This window comes from Giraffa tippelskirchi, chromosome 5 (assembly GCF_054371585.1).
Source record: "Giraffa tippelskirchi isolate mGirTip1 chromosome 5, T2T-mGirTip1v1.2.pri, whole genome shotgun sequence".
In the NCBI taxonomy this organism is placed as follows: domain Eukaryota; kingdom Metazoa; phylum Chordata; class Mammalia; order Artiodactyla; family Giraffidae; genus Giraffa; species Giraffa tippelskirchi.
In genome coordinates, this window is record NC_137279.1 from 5,555,812 (window position 1) to 5,573,684 (window position 17,873).

General features: G+C 50.0%; 1 protein-coding gene across 3 annotated transcripts in view; it reads right to left on the reverse strand.

The window, feature by feature from the left end:
- PLXNA2 (plexin A2) overlaps positions 1 to 17,873 on the reverse strand; it is a 228,006-nt gene that overhangs the window by 45,497 nt on the left and 164,636 nt on the right. For all 3 annotated transcript variants that reach the window (XR_014055223.1, XM_081495369.1, XM_081495370.1), the window contains exons 10-12: positions 15,727 to 15,927; positions 13,854 to 13,950; positions 9,233 to 9,423 (exon numbers count right to left, since the gene is read on the reverse strand). Coding sequence is in view for 2 of the 3 variants with exons in the window: in XM_081495369.1 (XP_081351495.1) it covers positions 9,233 to 9,423; positions 13,854 to 13,950; positions 15,727 to 15,927 (489 nt within the window). In the remaining variant the exon portion in view is untranslated. The remainder of the gene's footprint in view (positions 1 to 9,232; positions 9,424 to 13,853; positions 13,951 to 15,726; positions 15,928 to 17,873) is intronic.

Genomic DNA, 17,873 nt, shown 5'->3' on the forward strand with positions numbered 1-17,873 from the left:
TTGCTTCCCGTCTCTGTAGCAGGTTTGATGACGGGCGTGGTGCCCACTCCATTCCCTCCCCCAGCCCAGCGGACTGATAGTTCTATTTGTCTAAGTGAGCCCAGGAAGGAGATGAAGGATGCTATATGGTCAAACATGGGAGTTCTCGAGTCAAGTAGCTAGGATTAACTCCTAGTTCTAAAGCTCACTAGCACTGTGACATTAAGAAAGGTATCACACTTCATAGTACCTTGGTTTCCTCATCTGTAAAGTGGGGCTCATGATAATTGCTTCCACCTCATAGAAGTTGTTATAAGGTCTAAATGAGATAATTATACAGACAGTGATAAGTTAGCACTGCTAGGTCCCAGGTGAGCATTTGATGAGTGCTAGCTATCATTTTTCTCATTACTATTTTATGATTAAGAAATCTCGGCAGAAGCCAGGCCAATTGACTTCCGAAAAAATTCAGTTCACTTCAGTCGCTTAGTTGTGTCTGACTCTTTGTGATCCCACGGACTGCAGCACGCCAGACCTCCCTGTCCATCACCAACTCCTGGAGTTTACTCAAACTCATGTCCATTGAGTCGGTGATGCCATCCAATCATCTCATCTTCTATCGTCCCCTTCTCCTCCTGTGTTCAATCTTTCCCAGCATTAGAGTCTTTTCAAATGAGTCAGTTCTTCGCCATCAGGTGGCCAAAGGATTGGAGTTTCAGCTTCAGCATCAGTCCTTCCAATGACTATTTAGGACTGATCTCCTTTAGGATGGACTGGTTGGATCTCCTTGCGTTCCAAGGGACTCTCAAGAGTCTTCTCCAACACCACAGTTCAAAAGCATCAATTCTTCAGTGCACAGCTTTCTTCATAGTCCAACTCTCACATCCATACATGACCGCTGGAAAAACCATAGCTTTGACTAGATGTGCCTTCATCAGCAAAGTAATGTTTCTGCTTTTTAGTATAATGTCTAGGTTTTTCATAGCTTTTATTCCAAGAAGCAAGTGTCTTTTAATTTCATGGCTGCAGTCACCATCTGCAGTGATTTTGGAGCCCTAGAAAATAAAGTCTGTCACTGTTTCCATTGTTTCCTCGTCTATTTGTCATGAAGTGATGGGATCAGATGCCATGATCTTCATTTTTTGAATGTTGAGTTTTAAGACAGCTTTTTTCACTCTCCTCTTTCACTTTCATCAAGTGGCTCTTTAGTTCCTCTTTGCTTTTTGCCATAAGAGTGGTGTCATCTGCATATCTGAGATTATCGATATTTCTCCCAAAGTGGCTTCATGTTTATAAGTGTCCCATGCAAGTGGAGCCTCTGGGTATTGTTCTTGGCGGGGCTCAGGGCAGGGGCAGAGAGCCAAGCTGTGGCAGGGAAAAGCCAGGTGTGGAGACTGCCCAGCATGGCGTTGGCTGCCTCTCTGACGGACCTGTGTGGCTCTTGCCATGTCTGCAGCAGGCTGTCAGCACCCTAGACTGTGTTCTTAAGAGCAGATGGGAGAGACGACATTAGAGCCTCCCAACACAGCCAAGAGTGCGGGTCCCAGGGGAGTCACCCAGGGTGGAGCTCCCCCAGTGGACAGTTACACTTTGTATCAAAAGCTCCTGTGTCTGAGGTTGGGATCAGGAGGGCTCTGCCCCCTCATTAGGACAGGCCAGGGAGGACACTTGTGGGTACGGAGACAGTTAATCCTCTCCTGACTAACCCACTTACTCCTTTCCTGTTGCTTAGAGTTTTCCTGGCTTTAGAGGGCAGTGATGCCAACATTGTGTCCGCAAATTTTGATCCCAGCCTGGCTCCCCAAGGCACCTGGATGCTGAATCCAAGATAGCAGACTGTCATGTCCTTTTCCACCTTCGCATGTCTGTGTGGGTGTGGACGTGGGCGTGTGTGTGCTCGAGCAAGCGTGAGCATGCTCTTCACGCCAGAGCCCAGCTGACGGGCTCTGCAGGCATCCATAGCATCAGCGACACCAGCTCTCTACCTGGCATGAATCCTTGCCAGTTCTGTCTTAGCTGATAGTACATTCAAAACCTAATCGTTATCTCAGCAGAGTAACTCCATTATTCATCCTGACACCAACCCCCGTTAGCTGTTTGTTGCAGTGATGTTATATTAATGAGGCCTGCAAATAAATGAATGGGAGATCAGAGGGCTGACTTGTTTCTCAGGAAAGCTGGCTGACTTATTTATTTGTTGGGAACTTTGCAGCGAGTCGCTCTTGCCCTGGGCAGGTGGCTCTTGTCTTTTCCCGTGGAAATTCGCTATGGCCTTCTAGATAAATACTTCCAAGTATCCAGCTTGTCACACAGTTTCACACAAGCATTTGCAACTGAGAGAATCCAGGAAAAAGATCTGCTTTAAAATATTAGGGCAAACGGAGAGCAGGAGGAATGAAGAGCAATGAATCATCTCAAACTTCTAGCGCATCAAGAATTATTTACGCCTGGTTTTGGAGGGCAGTGTTGGCAGTTTTCTACAACTGGTTTTCTTTCCCAGTTACATGTACCTAAGATAACGTTAAACAGAATTGGTATTCCCTAACAGTGGGCTAGTGAGGCGTGGGGAGTTACTGAAGTTGACAACTTTGTACGGAAAAGCTACAAAGTGGTGAACGGGGAGACAACTGCAAAACCAGTTCTCCTAGGACCTGGCATCAGGGTGACCTTGCTGGACAGTGTGCCAGGGGACTTCAGAGGCACAGGCGTGTCTCTTGGGACCCAAATGGTGTAGGTTCCTGGTCACTCTCTGAGGACCCCAACACTGGGGATTTGTCCCTTGCATCCCAAGCCCGCTTTGCCTTTATTTCACCACCCTGATCTCCATTCTCACCTGCAGACATGAGCTGCCTGGGCCCCAGCCTGCGAGCTCTCCCCTCAGCTGAGATGCTTGTGAGAGCAACTTTCACTGTGACCATCATCTCATTTATAGATACGACCAGAAACCAACCCAACAGTCCGATAGCTTTAAGAACCACATGTAATTAAAGTAACACCTCCCCTGGATATACAAGAAGTGGTCGCCCTACGCTTAAAAGTGCCCCCAAATGTTCTACCATTTTTCTCCCCCACTCATAGAAATAAGTGTGGACTTAATTATCTTTAGGAAGACAGGGGAAGGTTATTGTAAGACTTAAAAGAGTAGCCAATGTCCCCAGTTTGTCCGTATCTCCTGACATCGACCAAGGGGACTCGGATCCTGGGCTCAGATGTTTTGGGGGTGGGGTGAAGTGGGAAAGTGCATAGCCAGGAAATACTTCTCTGTCCCTCTGGCCGAGAGAAGGAGCATCAAAAGGTGGGGCATGTCTGCATTCTGGAGTCAAGAAGCACTTGAATTTGTCTTGCCACTAACCAGATATGTGACTTTGGGCAAATTATTTACTCCCCTAAGCACTGTTTCCCTGGCTCTTAAATGGAGATAACTACAGTCCTCTTGCAGGATTGTAATAAGAAGCGGCAGGTATGTGGAATCTATGGGTTCTGGCACATAGTAGTGTCTTGTTAAAGAAAAGCTATTATTAGTAAGACTCTCGGAACTGCGAGTATGACTCATCTGTTCAGGTCCTTGGCCTGACTGGTGTTCTTGTTAGGTGTGGAGGTCTAGGTCCCTGTTGCAGTCCTCTCTCCTAATAGGAGACAGATGCAAAGTGTTACAAATTACAAATCTCTGTCTGAAGCCCTTTGGGAGAAGTAGAGCAGCCTGCAGGGTAAGCAGGTTCCAGCCTCTTCCAGGTGGCCAATGTTCAGGGATAGGCTGGCTGCATCCCCAGGCCACCCGACTCAGAACTAATTTATACACATGATAACTTCTAACCTTAGCATGCCTGAATCATTCCTTAGAACCATGGCATCTCCTCTTTTTTGTTCAGAATATTCTGTTGTGGGAATTTGTGTTGAATTTTATCCCCCACAAATTCACATGTTGAATCCCTAACTCCCATCACCTCAGAATAAGACCTTATTTGGAGACAGGGTCTTTACAGAGATAATCACGTTAAAAATGAGGTCATCAGTGTGGGCCCTAATCAAATATGACTGGGATTCTTATTTTAAAAATTGGAGACAGACATGCACAGAGGGAGAGCACCTTGTTGATATGAAGGCTGAGGTCAGGGAGCTGCTTCCACAAGCCAAGGAATGCCAAATACTGCCCCAAACCAGCAGAAACCAAGAGAAAGGCTCTGAATACATCCTCCTCACAGCCCTCAGCATGAACCAACCCACTGTAAGCCGGATGTCAGACTTTGGCCTCCAGAACTGAGAAGGCAAATTTCTGTTTTTTACCTTAAACTCCCCAGTGGAGTTTGATAACTGCAGACCAATATGCGCACTTGGAGTGGAGACCTCTCTCACAGGCGCTCCGATGCCTCTTGGGCCTTCCTAAAGTTCTCTCCCCAAGAAGCTCTTCCATTGCTTGGCCCTTTCTGCTGGATGCTGCCCACTCACAGCTTCTCTGGGCTTTGCTTTCTCTCTAGGGGACGGCTCCTAACATCCTCCACTTTGATGTCCCGGCGGGTCCCTGAGGCACACGCTGGGGAAGAACAGGAGCGTGGCTGCCCGGCATCTCACAGGTTTTCCAAACCTCCGCACGTCATCTCCTGTTCTGGGGCCCGAACAGGTGACACGTGTGCAGACGCCCGGGATGACAGCTGCAGTGGGAACAGCCTGGGATGCCTCCCGCAGGGGACGGCATCATTATCACACCAAGGACTGGCTGAGAGGGAGCAGACGGTGAGTCCTGAGGGGGTCCTAACCTGAAGTCGAGGCAAACTGGGAAATGCAATCGGCTGGAAGACGTGTCCTACATGGAGCTGCCACAAGAGATGGGTCTCTAGGGGAGGGCTTGGTTGCCATGGAGACAGCTGGGTTAGGAGGGGTTAAGGAAGAACACAGCTGTTCATCCCACTAAGCTTCAGCTCACTCCTTCTCCTAAAGTAGAATTCCTTTGAGGTCAGCTCACTGATCGCCCTGCCCCCGCAGGCAAGACAGCCCCCTATTCCAGTCCCCACTGGTTTCCAGCAGTGGACATTCTGCTGCTCCCAGGAACCACCACAGGCCATCAGAGAACCTTCTCTTCTCCTTCAGGAAGGATCTTTGTGGTCAATGGCTCCGATTTACACATGGGCACGTCCTGAGGGGCTATACATTTCTGAAGATAAGGGAGGGTCAGAGACAAGAGGGAGGTATGTAGAAAAGGGCAGAGCTCATAGAATTCTGATTGTTTAAAAAAAAAGAGAGAGAGATCTAGGCCAACATCAAGGAAATTAGCCAAGAAAGCCGAGGTAAAGGAAATGAGTTGATTCTTCTAAAAAGTTAGTTTTAACAAATCACACGTCCTTGGTAACAAATGCCACCAAAATGAGGGTGGGCTCTTCTCGGCTCAGCCTACAGGGAGGCCCCCAAGGTTGATTCTTCCCATTACTGGTGATGTTAACTTTGATCACTTGGTTAAGATACCTTAACCCCTTAACCACTGTCCACCAGGCTTCTTCACTGTAAAACGTATACGAAAGTACTCTGCACCATTTTTCTTGTTTTAAGAACACATGCCGTGTGGGGAGAGAGCTTGAGGCTCTGTCAGTATCCCATTTCTCATCATTCTTTCATTTGCTAATTTTAGCATTTATTGGACATTCCTGCCTGAAACAATGATTACTGTGAACTTTGCTAAGTGGTGATATTTCTGTTTCCCTAAGTCCTTCTATTTTTAGGACTTGGAATTCTAGTATAAAGAGGAGCTTTCTCTCTCCCACATTGTTTATTTATATCAATAAGGACCACACATTCTTATACTATTTTCTTGCATTAAGTACATTAGGATGATTATTTATTTTCTTGCTCACATTGCCCCAGATTTGGCCTCTGGGGCTAAATCAAGTTGGCTCCTGTGCCCTTTTGACACGTATCCTACCGTTGTTTTAGTGTTCCTTGCTAAAGGAAATGGCAACCCACTCCAGTGTTCTTGCCTGGAGAATCCCAGGGATGGCGGAGCCTGGTGGGCTGCTGTCTACGGGGTCGCATAGAGTCAGACACGACTAAAGCGACTTAGCAGCAGCAGCAGCTAAAATATATATGTCACTTGAATTGAATCATGAGGAAACATCAGACAAATCCTGACTGAAAGATATTCTACAAAATAATGGTCCTGAAGGATAAAGGTCATGAAAGACAAAGACTGGGGATTCAAGCACTTAGGAGTCGTGATGATGAATGCCACATGTGATCTGGATTGGAGTCTGGACCAGAAAAAGGACATCAGTGGGACGACTGGCAAATGTGAAGAAGACCCTGTATATTGGACGGCATTATTCCATCACTGTTAATTTCCTGATTCTCATCATTGTAATGTGGTTATATAAGATGCTAATTTTGGAGAATCTGGGTGAAGGGTATATGAAAGTTCTTTGTACTATTTTTGCACCTTTTTATCAGTCTGAAATTATCTCAAACATGCAAAGTTTAAAAAGTGAAAAATGGCTTTTGTAAGGAGAGGAGGCTTGGTTGGGGGTAGGAGGTGCAGGCTGAAAGCGGGTAGAACATTCCTGCTAAGGCTTCTCCCACCCACGTGTCCTGTCCAGAGTGCCTGCCGTCCCTGGAGTGGCTGGAGACACTGTGTGGGTTTGTCTCTCTCCCCTGATGCTCTTTCTTTGTCCATAGCCTCTACTCGAAAAACACCAATGGGAGAGACCCCACTGTTCAGGGCCTCCAACTCCTGCTGTTGTCTTCACTGGGAAAATCAATTACTGCCTAATTACCTCAGGGGGTTAATTAGCATCCCGTAGTCTGGGTGTCCTCGGGAACAGAGCAGCCTGTCAGTCCCCGGTCAGTGAGCAGGGGCCAGGGGGCAGAGGTTTCTCCGGAGAAGCCCGCCTTCGGGCGGGGCTGGGGCGGCAGTCAGGGTTGGCAAGGGTGAGAGGGGCTGATGGAAATGGGTCCTTCCTGCCTGATTCAAGCGCCCCTGGACCGCAGGTGCAGAAGCAGAGACGAACCACAGCCACAGCAAGAAGAATTACAGAACGGAGCAAGTTCTCAGGGCAACTGCTACTGGAAATCACGAGAATCAGGGAGAAGGCACGGAACCCTGAGCGGCTCAGGGAGCTAGCCGTCTGGGGGCAGAGGCCGGGGCACCACCAGCAGTCCCAGTGAGATGAGGACACAGGAGAGACTCAGTAGGCACCACCAGCGGGAACGGCCAAGAGAAGAATGGGATCGTAGAAGCCTGGTCTCTGAAGGGCAGTGTCTGCACCCTCATAGCACCTTCCTACAGGGACGGATGAGAACCTGGACGAAGGACACACGCTCCTCCAGCAGCTCGCTGTCCCTGGGACTCACAGCCCTGTGGATGGACGGCATGTGGCCTGTACCCCCTAGGGAGGCTGGATGTCAGGGACGGGGAAGGCCACTTCTTTTTTACTTTACCATCATACAAAAAAGGATTTTATTTTGGGAGATCGATTCCTAATTTATGGCAGGTTTTACTTCCAGAAATAAAACCCCAAGACAACACAATCTCATTCGATCTTAAAGGCTGGCACGCTGAGCAAGGACTGTTGTTTACACTGTTAGGTACCGGGGCTCTGCCTTTTGGGGTGCTTTCAGCCACCAAGTCATCAACAGTAACATGTTCTAGTCCTTTTTCTTTGATTACCTCTAGTGCAAAAGCAAAAAGCAAATCATTGAAAGTCATGATCTTTACAGTGTACCTTCCGCTGATCCTTCCAGCCACATTCAATCAATTTAGCTCTCGGCAACTCTTTGAGGCATTCTCTCTCTCCACTTTCTATCAACTTTTGGTCAATCAGTGCTTTCTACCTGCGCATCTTTGCTCATCTTGCTAACCACGCTCTTCGGCTGCCTGGACCTAGATCTTCAGTCGAAGCCCACTTCTTGTTTAATATTACTTGGGCAAATCATAGACACTTTAAAAAATGTTCTTACAATTAAATATATCTGAGCTGAAATATAAGCTCTGCCATTGTGAACTTGGACCGTTCCATCACTCAGAGCTTCGTTTTCTTCCTCTGTGAAACGGAGTTGAGAATTTTGGCTTCTCATGGAGGTTATGAGGACTAAATAAAACAGTGCCAAAGCACACCAAACAAATATTTGCTCCCTCTTTGAATACCTCACGGTAGGTTAACAACACTCATTTGATCTTGAGACGTCTTCTTTCTTTCTTTCTTTTTTTTAAACTGATCTGAAGCTGCAAAGTAGTCACAGGGATGCTCCATTAGTTTCCCAATACTCTGTGACACAGGTGAGAGCCAGACTTGGCTTGCTTTGGCCAGCAGCGAAAATGAGGCAGGAAAAGGGACGATGCAGCTGCTCAGGAAGAGGCAGAAAGGGAGCAGCCCCTCCTGCCTTCTTTTTTCTTTTCTTTTTAAAAAATTTTTTGCCAAACTGCACGGCTTGTGCGACCTTAGTTCCCTGACCAGAGATAGAACCCGGCCCATGGCAGCGAAAGCCTGAGTGTAACCCACTGGACCAGCAAAGAATTCCCTGCTCTTGCCGATATTCCTAGTCATCATAAGGAATGTGTAATTAGTTTCAAAGCACCAGCAACAGTCGGTGAAGTGGGAGCAGTAAGAGTGATGAGCTCATAAGGCAACCAAAGTTAAATGCAACTATTCCTCTCCCTGGCCATTCAAACCCCAAGCAGCTGTGTGTTCATTCACATCATCTATTCATCTCCCTTTGCAACTGACTATTCAGGAAACATCATCCCCTCCCCCCCCAGGATAATTAATTACCTATTTCTTTCCACTAAAATACACAAACAAACTCAGACAGAAAGGAAACCCGGGGAAATGGCGCAGTGGCTAATGCAGTGCCTGCCTTCACTTTCTCCTTCCATTTTCAACTTTGCAACTCTGAGCTAATTGCAGCCCCTGACTTTACATTTCTGCTGAGAAAGGCTGAGCCTGTTTTTCTGAAATGTTCACCCACCATGCAGCCAATTTCTCATCCCCACCTGGCAAAGCTGGCCTGGCAGGGAGGCTGGGCTGGCTCTGCCTCCTTGGTGCATACATGCACACTGAGGCACACACATGGTTGTGCACATGCGTGAGGACACACTTCCACACGCTTGTCGCTTATGCCTGGACACGGGCCATCGGGACCATGAGGGGCTTTACCAGCCCTCGCATTAACCTCACTGTACATCAAGCATTCTTCCATAAAGGCTCAGTTCCCAGTGCCCTGGGGGGTCAGTTCCCGGACATCCTGTCCTGCTCTGGGAACTTGGGGGGCTTACCTCAGTGATCTGGGGGTTGGAGCACTTGACGTTGTGGCTGGACCAGTCGAGCCAGGGGCTGGAGGAGCTGCTGCAGTGCTGCTGGAGGGTGCATCTGCGCTCGCCGCTGCACCAGCCACACTCAAACTTCCGGTCGGCCTTGAGGCAGAGGCCGCAGCTCTCTCGCTGGGCTGCACACTTGTAGAGGTGGACTGCAGAGAGAGGGCCGGGTCGGTCACACAGGGAGCTGGAGAGGACTCCTCACCACTTACCCACTTTTTGTGAGCGTGACAGAAACCACCCCGTCCATGGATAACACCAATGACTGTCATTATCCTTGCAAGAATAATTGACGGGGAATTAATAATAAATTGAGGCACTTAGCAGTCTTTTAAAGGCACAAAAGAAAATATTGTTATTTAAGATTTCTGGCTCTAGATTAAATTGGATCAGGGCTTTCCTTGTGGCTTCAGCACTTCTTAACAATGTGACAAAGAATTTAACTTCTTTGAGCCTTCAGTATCTAGTCTGTAACATGGGGATCAATTAGACAGTTCAGTTCAGTCGCTCAGTCGTGTCTGACTCTTTGAGACCCCATGTACTGCAGCACACCAGGCCTCCCTGTCCATCACCAACTCCTGGCGTATACTCAGACTCATGTCCGTTGAGTCAATGATGCCATCCAACCACCTCGGCCTCTCTCGTCCCCTTCTCCTCCTGCCTTCAATCTTTCCCAGCATCAGGGTCTTTTCTAATGAGTCAGTTCCTTGCATCAGGTGGCCAAAATATTGGAGTTTCAGCTTCAACATCAGTCCTTCCAATGAACACCCAGGACTGATCTCCTTTAGGATGGACTCGATGGATCTCCTTGCAGTCCAAGGAACTCTCAAGAATCTTCTCCAACACCACAGTTCAAAAGCATCAATTCTTCAGTGCTCAGCTTTCTTTATAGTCCAACTCTCACATCCATACATGACTACTGGAAAAACCATAGCCTTGACTAGACATACCTTTGTTGGCAAAGTAATGTCTCAGCTTTTTAATATGCTGTCTAGGTTGGTCATAACTTTTATTCCAAGGAGCAGGCGTCTTTTAATTTCAAGGCTGCAGCCACCATCTGTAGTGATTTTGGAGCCCCCTAAAATAAAGTCTGTCACTGTTTCCCCATCTATTTGCCAAGAAGAGATGGGACCAGATGCCATGATCTTAGTTTTCTGAATGTTGAGTTTAAAGGCAACTTTTTCACTCTCCTCTTTCACTTTCATCAAGAGGCTCTTTAGTTCTTCTTCGCCTTCTGCCATAAGTGTGGTGTCATCTGAATATCTGAGGTTATGGATGTTTCTCCTGGGAATCTTGATTCTAGCTTGTGCTTCCTCCAGTCCAGCAATTCTCATGATGTACTCTGCATATAAGTTAAATAAGCAGGGTGACGATATACAGTCTTGACGTACTCCTTTCCCGGTTTGGAACCAGTCTGCTGTTCCATGTCCAGTTCTAACTGTGCTTCTTGACCTGGATAAAGATTTCTCAGGAGGCAGGTGAGGTGGTCTGGAATTCTCTTCTCTTTAAGAATTTTCCAGTTTGTTGTGATCCACACAGTAATCATTGTTTTTCGTGAGGTTTGAATGAGATGTGGTATATTCAGCAATTAACACAGTGTCTGCAACATAGCCTATGTTCTATACATGCTTATTATCTTTTCTTTCAACTCAAGCTACATTCTTACACTGCTGCCTCTATTTCTGGCACATATGGACCTCGTTGAAAGAGGGAAGGACTGATTTCCCCATTTCAGGCAAAAATGAAGCTCAAAGAGAGAGGTGGGGACTCTCAGAGTTTAAAGGTTAGTGCCCCAAGCTGGAGAACACTTGCTGCGCTGCTCACATGCAGGTCCCGAGAGGAAAGGGGCAGACCGGGGACCTGGTGGGTCTGGGAGAGACGTCGGCTGGGCTTTCAAGAAAGGCCACGTGCCTGGCGGCATAGAGACAGAGCTAGCCCAAAAGGAAAGAGGGTTGCCGCAGTCTTGTGGATGGAGAGAACATTCCGAAAGAGGACAAACTGGCTACTTTTGGAGTCTGCAGATGCTTTTGGTTCTGTCTCTTACTGACTTAGAAGCCCTAGATAGGCCAGTTGGCAGAACTCTTTTGTGAGCGCGAGGCTTGGTTGTTGTCTGCTGGTGTTTTGAATTCAGAGTCCCAGGAGGAATTCTCTAGAAGTGGGATACTTGGAAAGTCCTTTCTCAGCTCTTCTGGTCAAGCACACATGAGCTCACAGGCCCCTGGGTGGTGTGCATCTGGAGGCCAGGGACACGTCCCAGGGGAGGGGCATTTCTTCATTCTTCCATGGGTTTATTCTTTCCTTTTATTCTCATCCTGTTCCTCTGCTCTGCCAAGCATTCCTCAATCCTGGCTACAGAGACTACATTGAAACATCCTGATCCTATGGTTTTTAATGGTAGAGGGCAGGAAATGGGAATCTTAAAATGAACAGGTCCACACTGTGCATTTATGAACATGTGTGAATGGTCCACGTCTAATTCCTCATTTAATCTTCATGATGGCCCCTCACTGCCCAGATAGTGAACTTGGGATGTAGAGAGGAGCAGTAATTAGTGTGAGTTCACCTAGCTATCAGTCAAAGAGGCAGAATTCGAACCCTAGTTTGTTGGATTATGGAACCCTAGTCCTTAAGCACCGTGAGTTTCTCCACCCAACACAGTGCCTCAGCTTCCAGGGACAGCGAGGCTCTGGGTGGGAGGTGAGTGTGAAGACACCATGGCCCGTGCATTTAAGGAGCTGTTTAAAAGTTGTTGGGTGCCACAAGGGAGGGTTCTGATGCAACAGCTTGGATGTGGCCATTTTTATTTTTTCTCTAAACTTCCAGGTGCAAAGGCAACCTCTGGGAACTAAGCCCAGATTCTCAGCAGGCAAAATGTCTATCTCTTAGCACTGAGAAAATTTGGCCTGGGTATGAGGAGAAATAGAAGGAGAATCTTCCAGCCTAAGCTCTGATTTTGATGGCAACATCCACCACAGGGACAGCAGCATCTGAAGAGATGCTGAAGCACTTATAGGTCCCCCTGTGGCCTTGGTCCCTCTCTCTGTGCCCCTGGGGTGACCTCAGCCTGAAGGACAGGATTGTGAAAACCTGAGATAACTGAAATGTGACATGTGGCTTATGGCCTGGGGTCAGGGGACAGGGTTCTGGGGGAGGAAGTTTCACATCTCACAGAGGCCTGAGCCATGCGAGGAAGGGCAGTGATGTGGTTAAACATGTGAGCTCCAAAATGAGACGGTCTGGGTTCAAATCCTGGCTCTTATTATTTGACTCTTGGTCCATTTCTTTCTTTTTTCAACTTCATTGAGGTGTAACTGACAAAAAAAATTGTACAATATTTAAAGTGATAATTTGATATACTACAGAGCGAAAAGATTCCTCCCATCTAGTTAATTAATGGATGTTAAGAACACACAAATGTTAAGAACATTTAAGTTCAACTCTCAGCAAACTTCAGTTCCATAACACAGTGATATCAACTGTAGTCACCATGCTATAATTACATTCTTATTTATCTCAGAGCTGGAAGTTTGTACCCTTTTACCAAGTTCTCCCTATTTCTCCAATCATCCAACCACTTTTCTACTCTGTTTCTGATGGGTTGGGGCTTTTTTCCCCCAGATTCCACATATAAGTTATCCCACACAGTCTTTGTCTTAAAAACACGGAACGCCTTGGGAGCTTGCATCACTCTGTGCAGGGGTCAGGCTGGTCTCTGCCTTGTTCCAATTTTAGTGTCCGTGTTGCCAAAGGCAGCAGTCTTGGTCCCTCTCTTAGCTTCTTTGAGTCTTAGTTCCCTTATTTGTCAAATGGAGATAATGCTAGGGCATCCTTCTCATGTTACGATGATTAGGAAAAAAAAAAAATCCTAAACAAATCACTCAGTGAGTGCCTAGCCAGAGTGCTCATCAAACTGGAGTCACGTTAGTCCCGTGAGTGCCTAGCCAGAGTGCTCATCAAACTGGAGTCACGTTAGTCCCTCTGGAGAGCTGGGAGGAATGCTGTGCTGAGGGCAGCCGACCTGGCACCCGGGAGGACCTCCACGTGGGTGTGCAGGACCAGAATGAGGCCACCTCATGGAACGCCCCCTCCTGCATCAGCCCAGCTCCTTCGTGAGGCTTCCTGCAACAGCTGTGCCCTGGAGTCAGCCAGCTGGACCCTCCCACCCACCTCAGGACCAGGGGAGCAGACTGACAAACCTTCTTTGTACAGCGACTGAGGCCAAAGACAGGGGAACCAGGACCTTATTGGGAATAGTATCTCCATTTCCAGGGAAACCGGCAGGACGTTCCTGCCTGCTGTTCTCCTGGTCAGGTTCCACAGACACTTCAAAGTCTCCAGGAGCCAAAGGAACAGGCGATGAGCCGCCAGCCGCCCGGCGGATGCTCTGGTTGTAATAAAACAGAGTTCCCAACAGGACTCCTTTGATGGTGCCAAATGTTGCTTTAGGTGCCTCTGAAGAGTTTCGCGGACAGGGGGAGTGTATTATTCATGGCACCGTGGCCCGCCAGCTCTGATCCCTCCAGCCCCGGTCTTTCCTGGGGTCGCAGAAAGATCAAAACTCGACCCGGAAGTAGCTGCATACCTTTCAGGTCCTGAGGATTGTCAATGATGAAATTGCCGTTCCACACCACGGCGAAGTCCACGGCCAGGTTGCTGATGTCCATCCCATCGTACTGGTACTGCGGGGAGAGGGGCAGGGGCACACGTTCACGAGGATTTCTATCCCAGGGGGTCAGGGTGCTGCTGGCATCTCAGAGGGCCAGGAAACAAACCAGGGACTCTGGTTTCTTCTGGGCTGAGAGAGGAGCAGATGGAGAGACAGGAGCCCCAGGTACCGTTCACATCATCCCTACGGTGCCTTCCTCGAAATCCCAGTCACTGATGCTAACAGGATCCCGCTCAGACCCTTTTGCTGGCATTCAATACCTCCTATGACCCAATCCAGGCTTAGTTCTCCAACCTTCGCGTCCACTGCTTTCCTCCAGAAACCTCTGGAGCCCCTGTATTCGAGCAAACTCTCCTAAGTCCCTCGCTGCACCTGCTTGGTTCACATCTCCCAAGGAAAGCCTCCCCTCTCCCGACAGCCTCCAGCCTTCAGCACCTTGCCTCTTCTAGCCTGGCTCAGACGCACCTTCCCCCAGGGGTCTTCTCTGCCCTCCCTCCCAACCCACCGCATGCTCCCCGTCCCCTGGTGTTTGGTCTTGAACCCGGCACTTCCTGGGATCTGCACTGCATTTTTACCCATGGAAGTCTCTTTAGGAAGTCCACACACCGCTCAGGACATCCCACAAAGCCCTGACACAGCACGTGCATAACAAACGGCAGTGCCTTGGTGGTTGATCGGCCGGATCCCCCAGGGGCCCTTTCTTTCTGCGTGTGAGCTTTACTGCGGTCAACAGTCCACTAGGGACCATGCCCAGAGCTTTGCGGGCACACCTCTGAGCGGCCCAACCGCTGAAGGCCGCCAAGCTGCAGCCAGGAGTGGACTTCCTCCCGTGCTGATCCCACCCGGGGCCCTCAAGCCCTCAGACACATCAGAACCCACCCCTCTGGTGGTCCAGCTCCTGAGCCTCAGCGGAGACCCCCCCGGGACTCCCCGCCGCGGAAGCTGCTCGGCCTGGCCATGCGGCTCCCAGAGCCCGTCACTGTCGGCCCCCAGCCCCGGCTTCCTGCAGCCTTCCTCCCTTTGCTGTGCTCCGTGGCTTTCCCATCTCTCACCTTCGCCAGGTGCTGGGCCGTCTCCCACCAATTACAAATTCTATCAAGCACCGTGACCTGGGAACCTGACAGCTCCCTGATAAGAGGCCCAAGATTCTCTTTATCGCTTGCAGGCGCTTTACCTTCCCTCAGCACCTTTGTCACATTCCTCCCCCCACCCCCCACTCCCGCCATCTCCCAGCTGACCCCCCATGGGCGGAGACAGGGAGCTGGCAGATGAAAAGATCTTCTCTGGACTAGCAGGATGATGAAACACCTCGTGGGGCTCTCTATCTGGCATTCGGGATCCGTTTAACCCTTGCTGCTCTTGAGGTTCACTGTGTCCTCCTCCTCCTTCCCCCTCCCCACGGCCATCCTACCTCCCCTGGTCTCTTCCACAGCTTTCCTCCTGCCTGGTACCCTCCCTGTATCCACTCCCCGAACCGGGGCAGGCTCTGGGGTCACGTTGACTGGCGCTGAAAAGGTTTCACCAAAGGCTAAGAGGTACTCTTTCAACTTGGCAAGGGCGCAAAGCTCTCAACTTAAGCCACGAGGGTCCTTGCAGCCCTCCACTCCCTCCATCACCTGCCCTGCTCTGCTGAGGAACCCCACATGTCTGTACAGTCCCCTGTCTCTGCGGATGTGGGTCACCTGTGGACGCAGAAGGTTCTAGAAGCTGGGGGGAGGCTAGGCTGAGGCCCTGGCTCAGGTGCGAGAGAAAGGCTGGCTCTGGCCAGCCTGGGCCCCGGTCCTCTTACCGAACTGTTCTGGCACTGGACACTGGAGCTGTTGAAGCGCAGGGCGGGGACCCGGTAGACAGCCCCCTGGATGTTGAGGACGCATTCATAGCCCCGCTGGCCGGACTGAGGCTGGGGCAGGTTTCGGGCCTTGAGGGTGATTGGCTTCACTTCCCCGACCGGTATCAGGATCTCCTCTGTGGGGATCAGCTGGGGGCAGTCCTGGGGAGCAAGCAGAGGGCCTCCGTCTGGTCTGTCCTGGCTCACACCTCCCTACTCCCCAAGCTCGGGCGGGGGGACAGGCCCTCGATGCCAGGCCAGATGCCCCTGCCTCCAGGCGGGCTGCCCTCGAGGACGCTCGTCGTTTACCAGGCACGTGGAGTCAGCAGGGAACGTGAGACCTATCTCTTAGCTCCAGGGCTTTGAGATCGTCATCCCCAGCTCACGAGTTGTCCTGAATCTGGTGTGCATGTTACAATGGAGGAATTAAATTTTCAAGCCTTGATGTTGCAGGTTGTGTATTTTTTAATCTCCTGAGACACAGGATAAACGAGGCTCCACACTCGCCTGTCCCCAGCCTGCACTCCCCCACTGCTGATGTTTCATGTCCCCATCGGGCTCCAGCTCCCCACCCCCTTACACTGTCTGTGCCAGAGGCCATCTGTTATCGGTAGCCTCAGCTCCCAGCTCCAACTGAGCAGTCTTTCCAGGAGGTGGATCAAGCCCCCACCGCACCCTGCCCCCCTCAACTATCAATGCTCTAAATGCTTGCTCTGGCTTTTCATCTCAGGTCATTACCAGGCCCGGCATGAAGACCAGGTTGCTTTGGAAAACAAAACAGAAAAAAGAAAGTCTTGGTGGGCCTGGGCCACGGGAGGGACCGTGAGAGAGGGAGGACGGGAGGAGGAGAGTCACGTCCCTCAGCTCTTCTTCCAGCGGCTGTTTCTCCGCCAGAGGTCAGATGGCTGCCTCCCCACCGCTCCATACCCTGCCCACTCTCTCTCTCTCTGGGAGGACATTGCCCAGTGGCCTATGGCAGTGAGGACACGCAGCCTCCTCCACGTGCAACCGTGTCTTGTCTCCAAGGATCAGCTGGGGCAAGTCTTGAAGGAGCTGCCATTTCCTTGTCCCCTAGCGCTCTGTGGTGGTCGTGGTGGTGGTTCTTTAGGGACGGTGTAGGGTTGTTCTATTGCTCTCCTGCAGAGGGTGCTACTGGCATTTAGATGGGGGTCGGGGTGTGGGGGCAGGATGGTGAACTTCCTCAAGGTGTGGGACAGTTCAGTTCAGTTGCTCAGTCATGTCCGACTCTTTGCAATCCCATGGACTGCAGCACACCAGGCCTCCCTGTCCTTCACCAACTCCTGGAGCTTACTCAAACTCATGTCCATCGAGTCGGTGATGCCATCCAACCATCTCATCCTCTGTCGTCCCCTTCTCCTCCCGCCTTCAATCTTTCCCAGCATCAGGGTCTTTTCCAATGAGTCAGTTCTTCGCATCAGATAACCAAAGTATTGCAGTTTCAGCTTCAACATTAGTCCTTCCAGTGAATATTCAGGACTGACTTCCTTTAGGATGCACTGATTGGATCTCTTTGCAGTCCAAGGGACTCTTCAAGAGTCTCCTCCGACACCACAGTTCAAAAGCATCAAGGTGTGGGACGGTCTAGAACAATAAGTGGTCCTTCTCCACTGCCCAAGGCATCCCAGGAAAGAGTATGGCAGGAATGTTGAACAATGTACGGCCTGGGGTGGCGGGGTGGAGGTGGGGGACGGTGGGCAGAGGCGGGGGCTTTGGACTCAATGTGGGCTTCAGCAGTGGGCCTCAGAAGGAAGCCCTTCACCATCTGGCCCCTGCGTCCCTATTACTCTGAGATTCCTGTGCATCAAGGTCCAGCCATACCACAGAGGAATTTAAGATTAGACCTGAGGAGTCATCGCCCTCACTCATCAACCTCTGGGCCTTTGAAGATGCATTTCTCTCTACCGGAAACACTCCCCCTCCACCCCTCATCTTCCTCCTGGCCCCGACTCAGCCCTCTTTAGTTGATTACCTCGTAATTAGCCTTCAAACTCAGCTCTGCAGCTCCTTCTCTGTAAAGCAGCCCCTGACCCTGTCCCTGTACTGGCAGGTCACAGATACTTCCCCACCCCCTGGGCCCACTGCCAGCA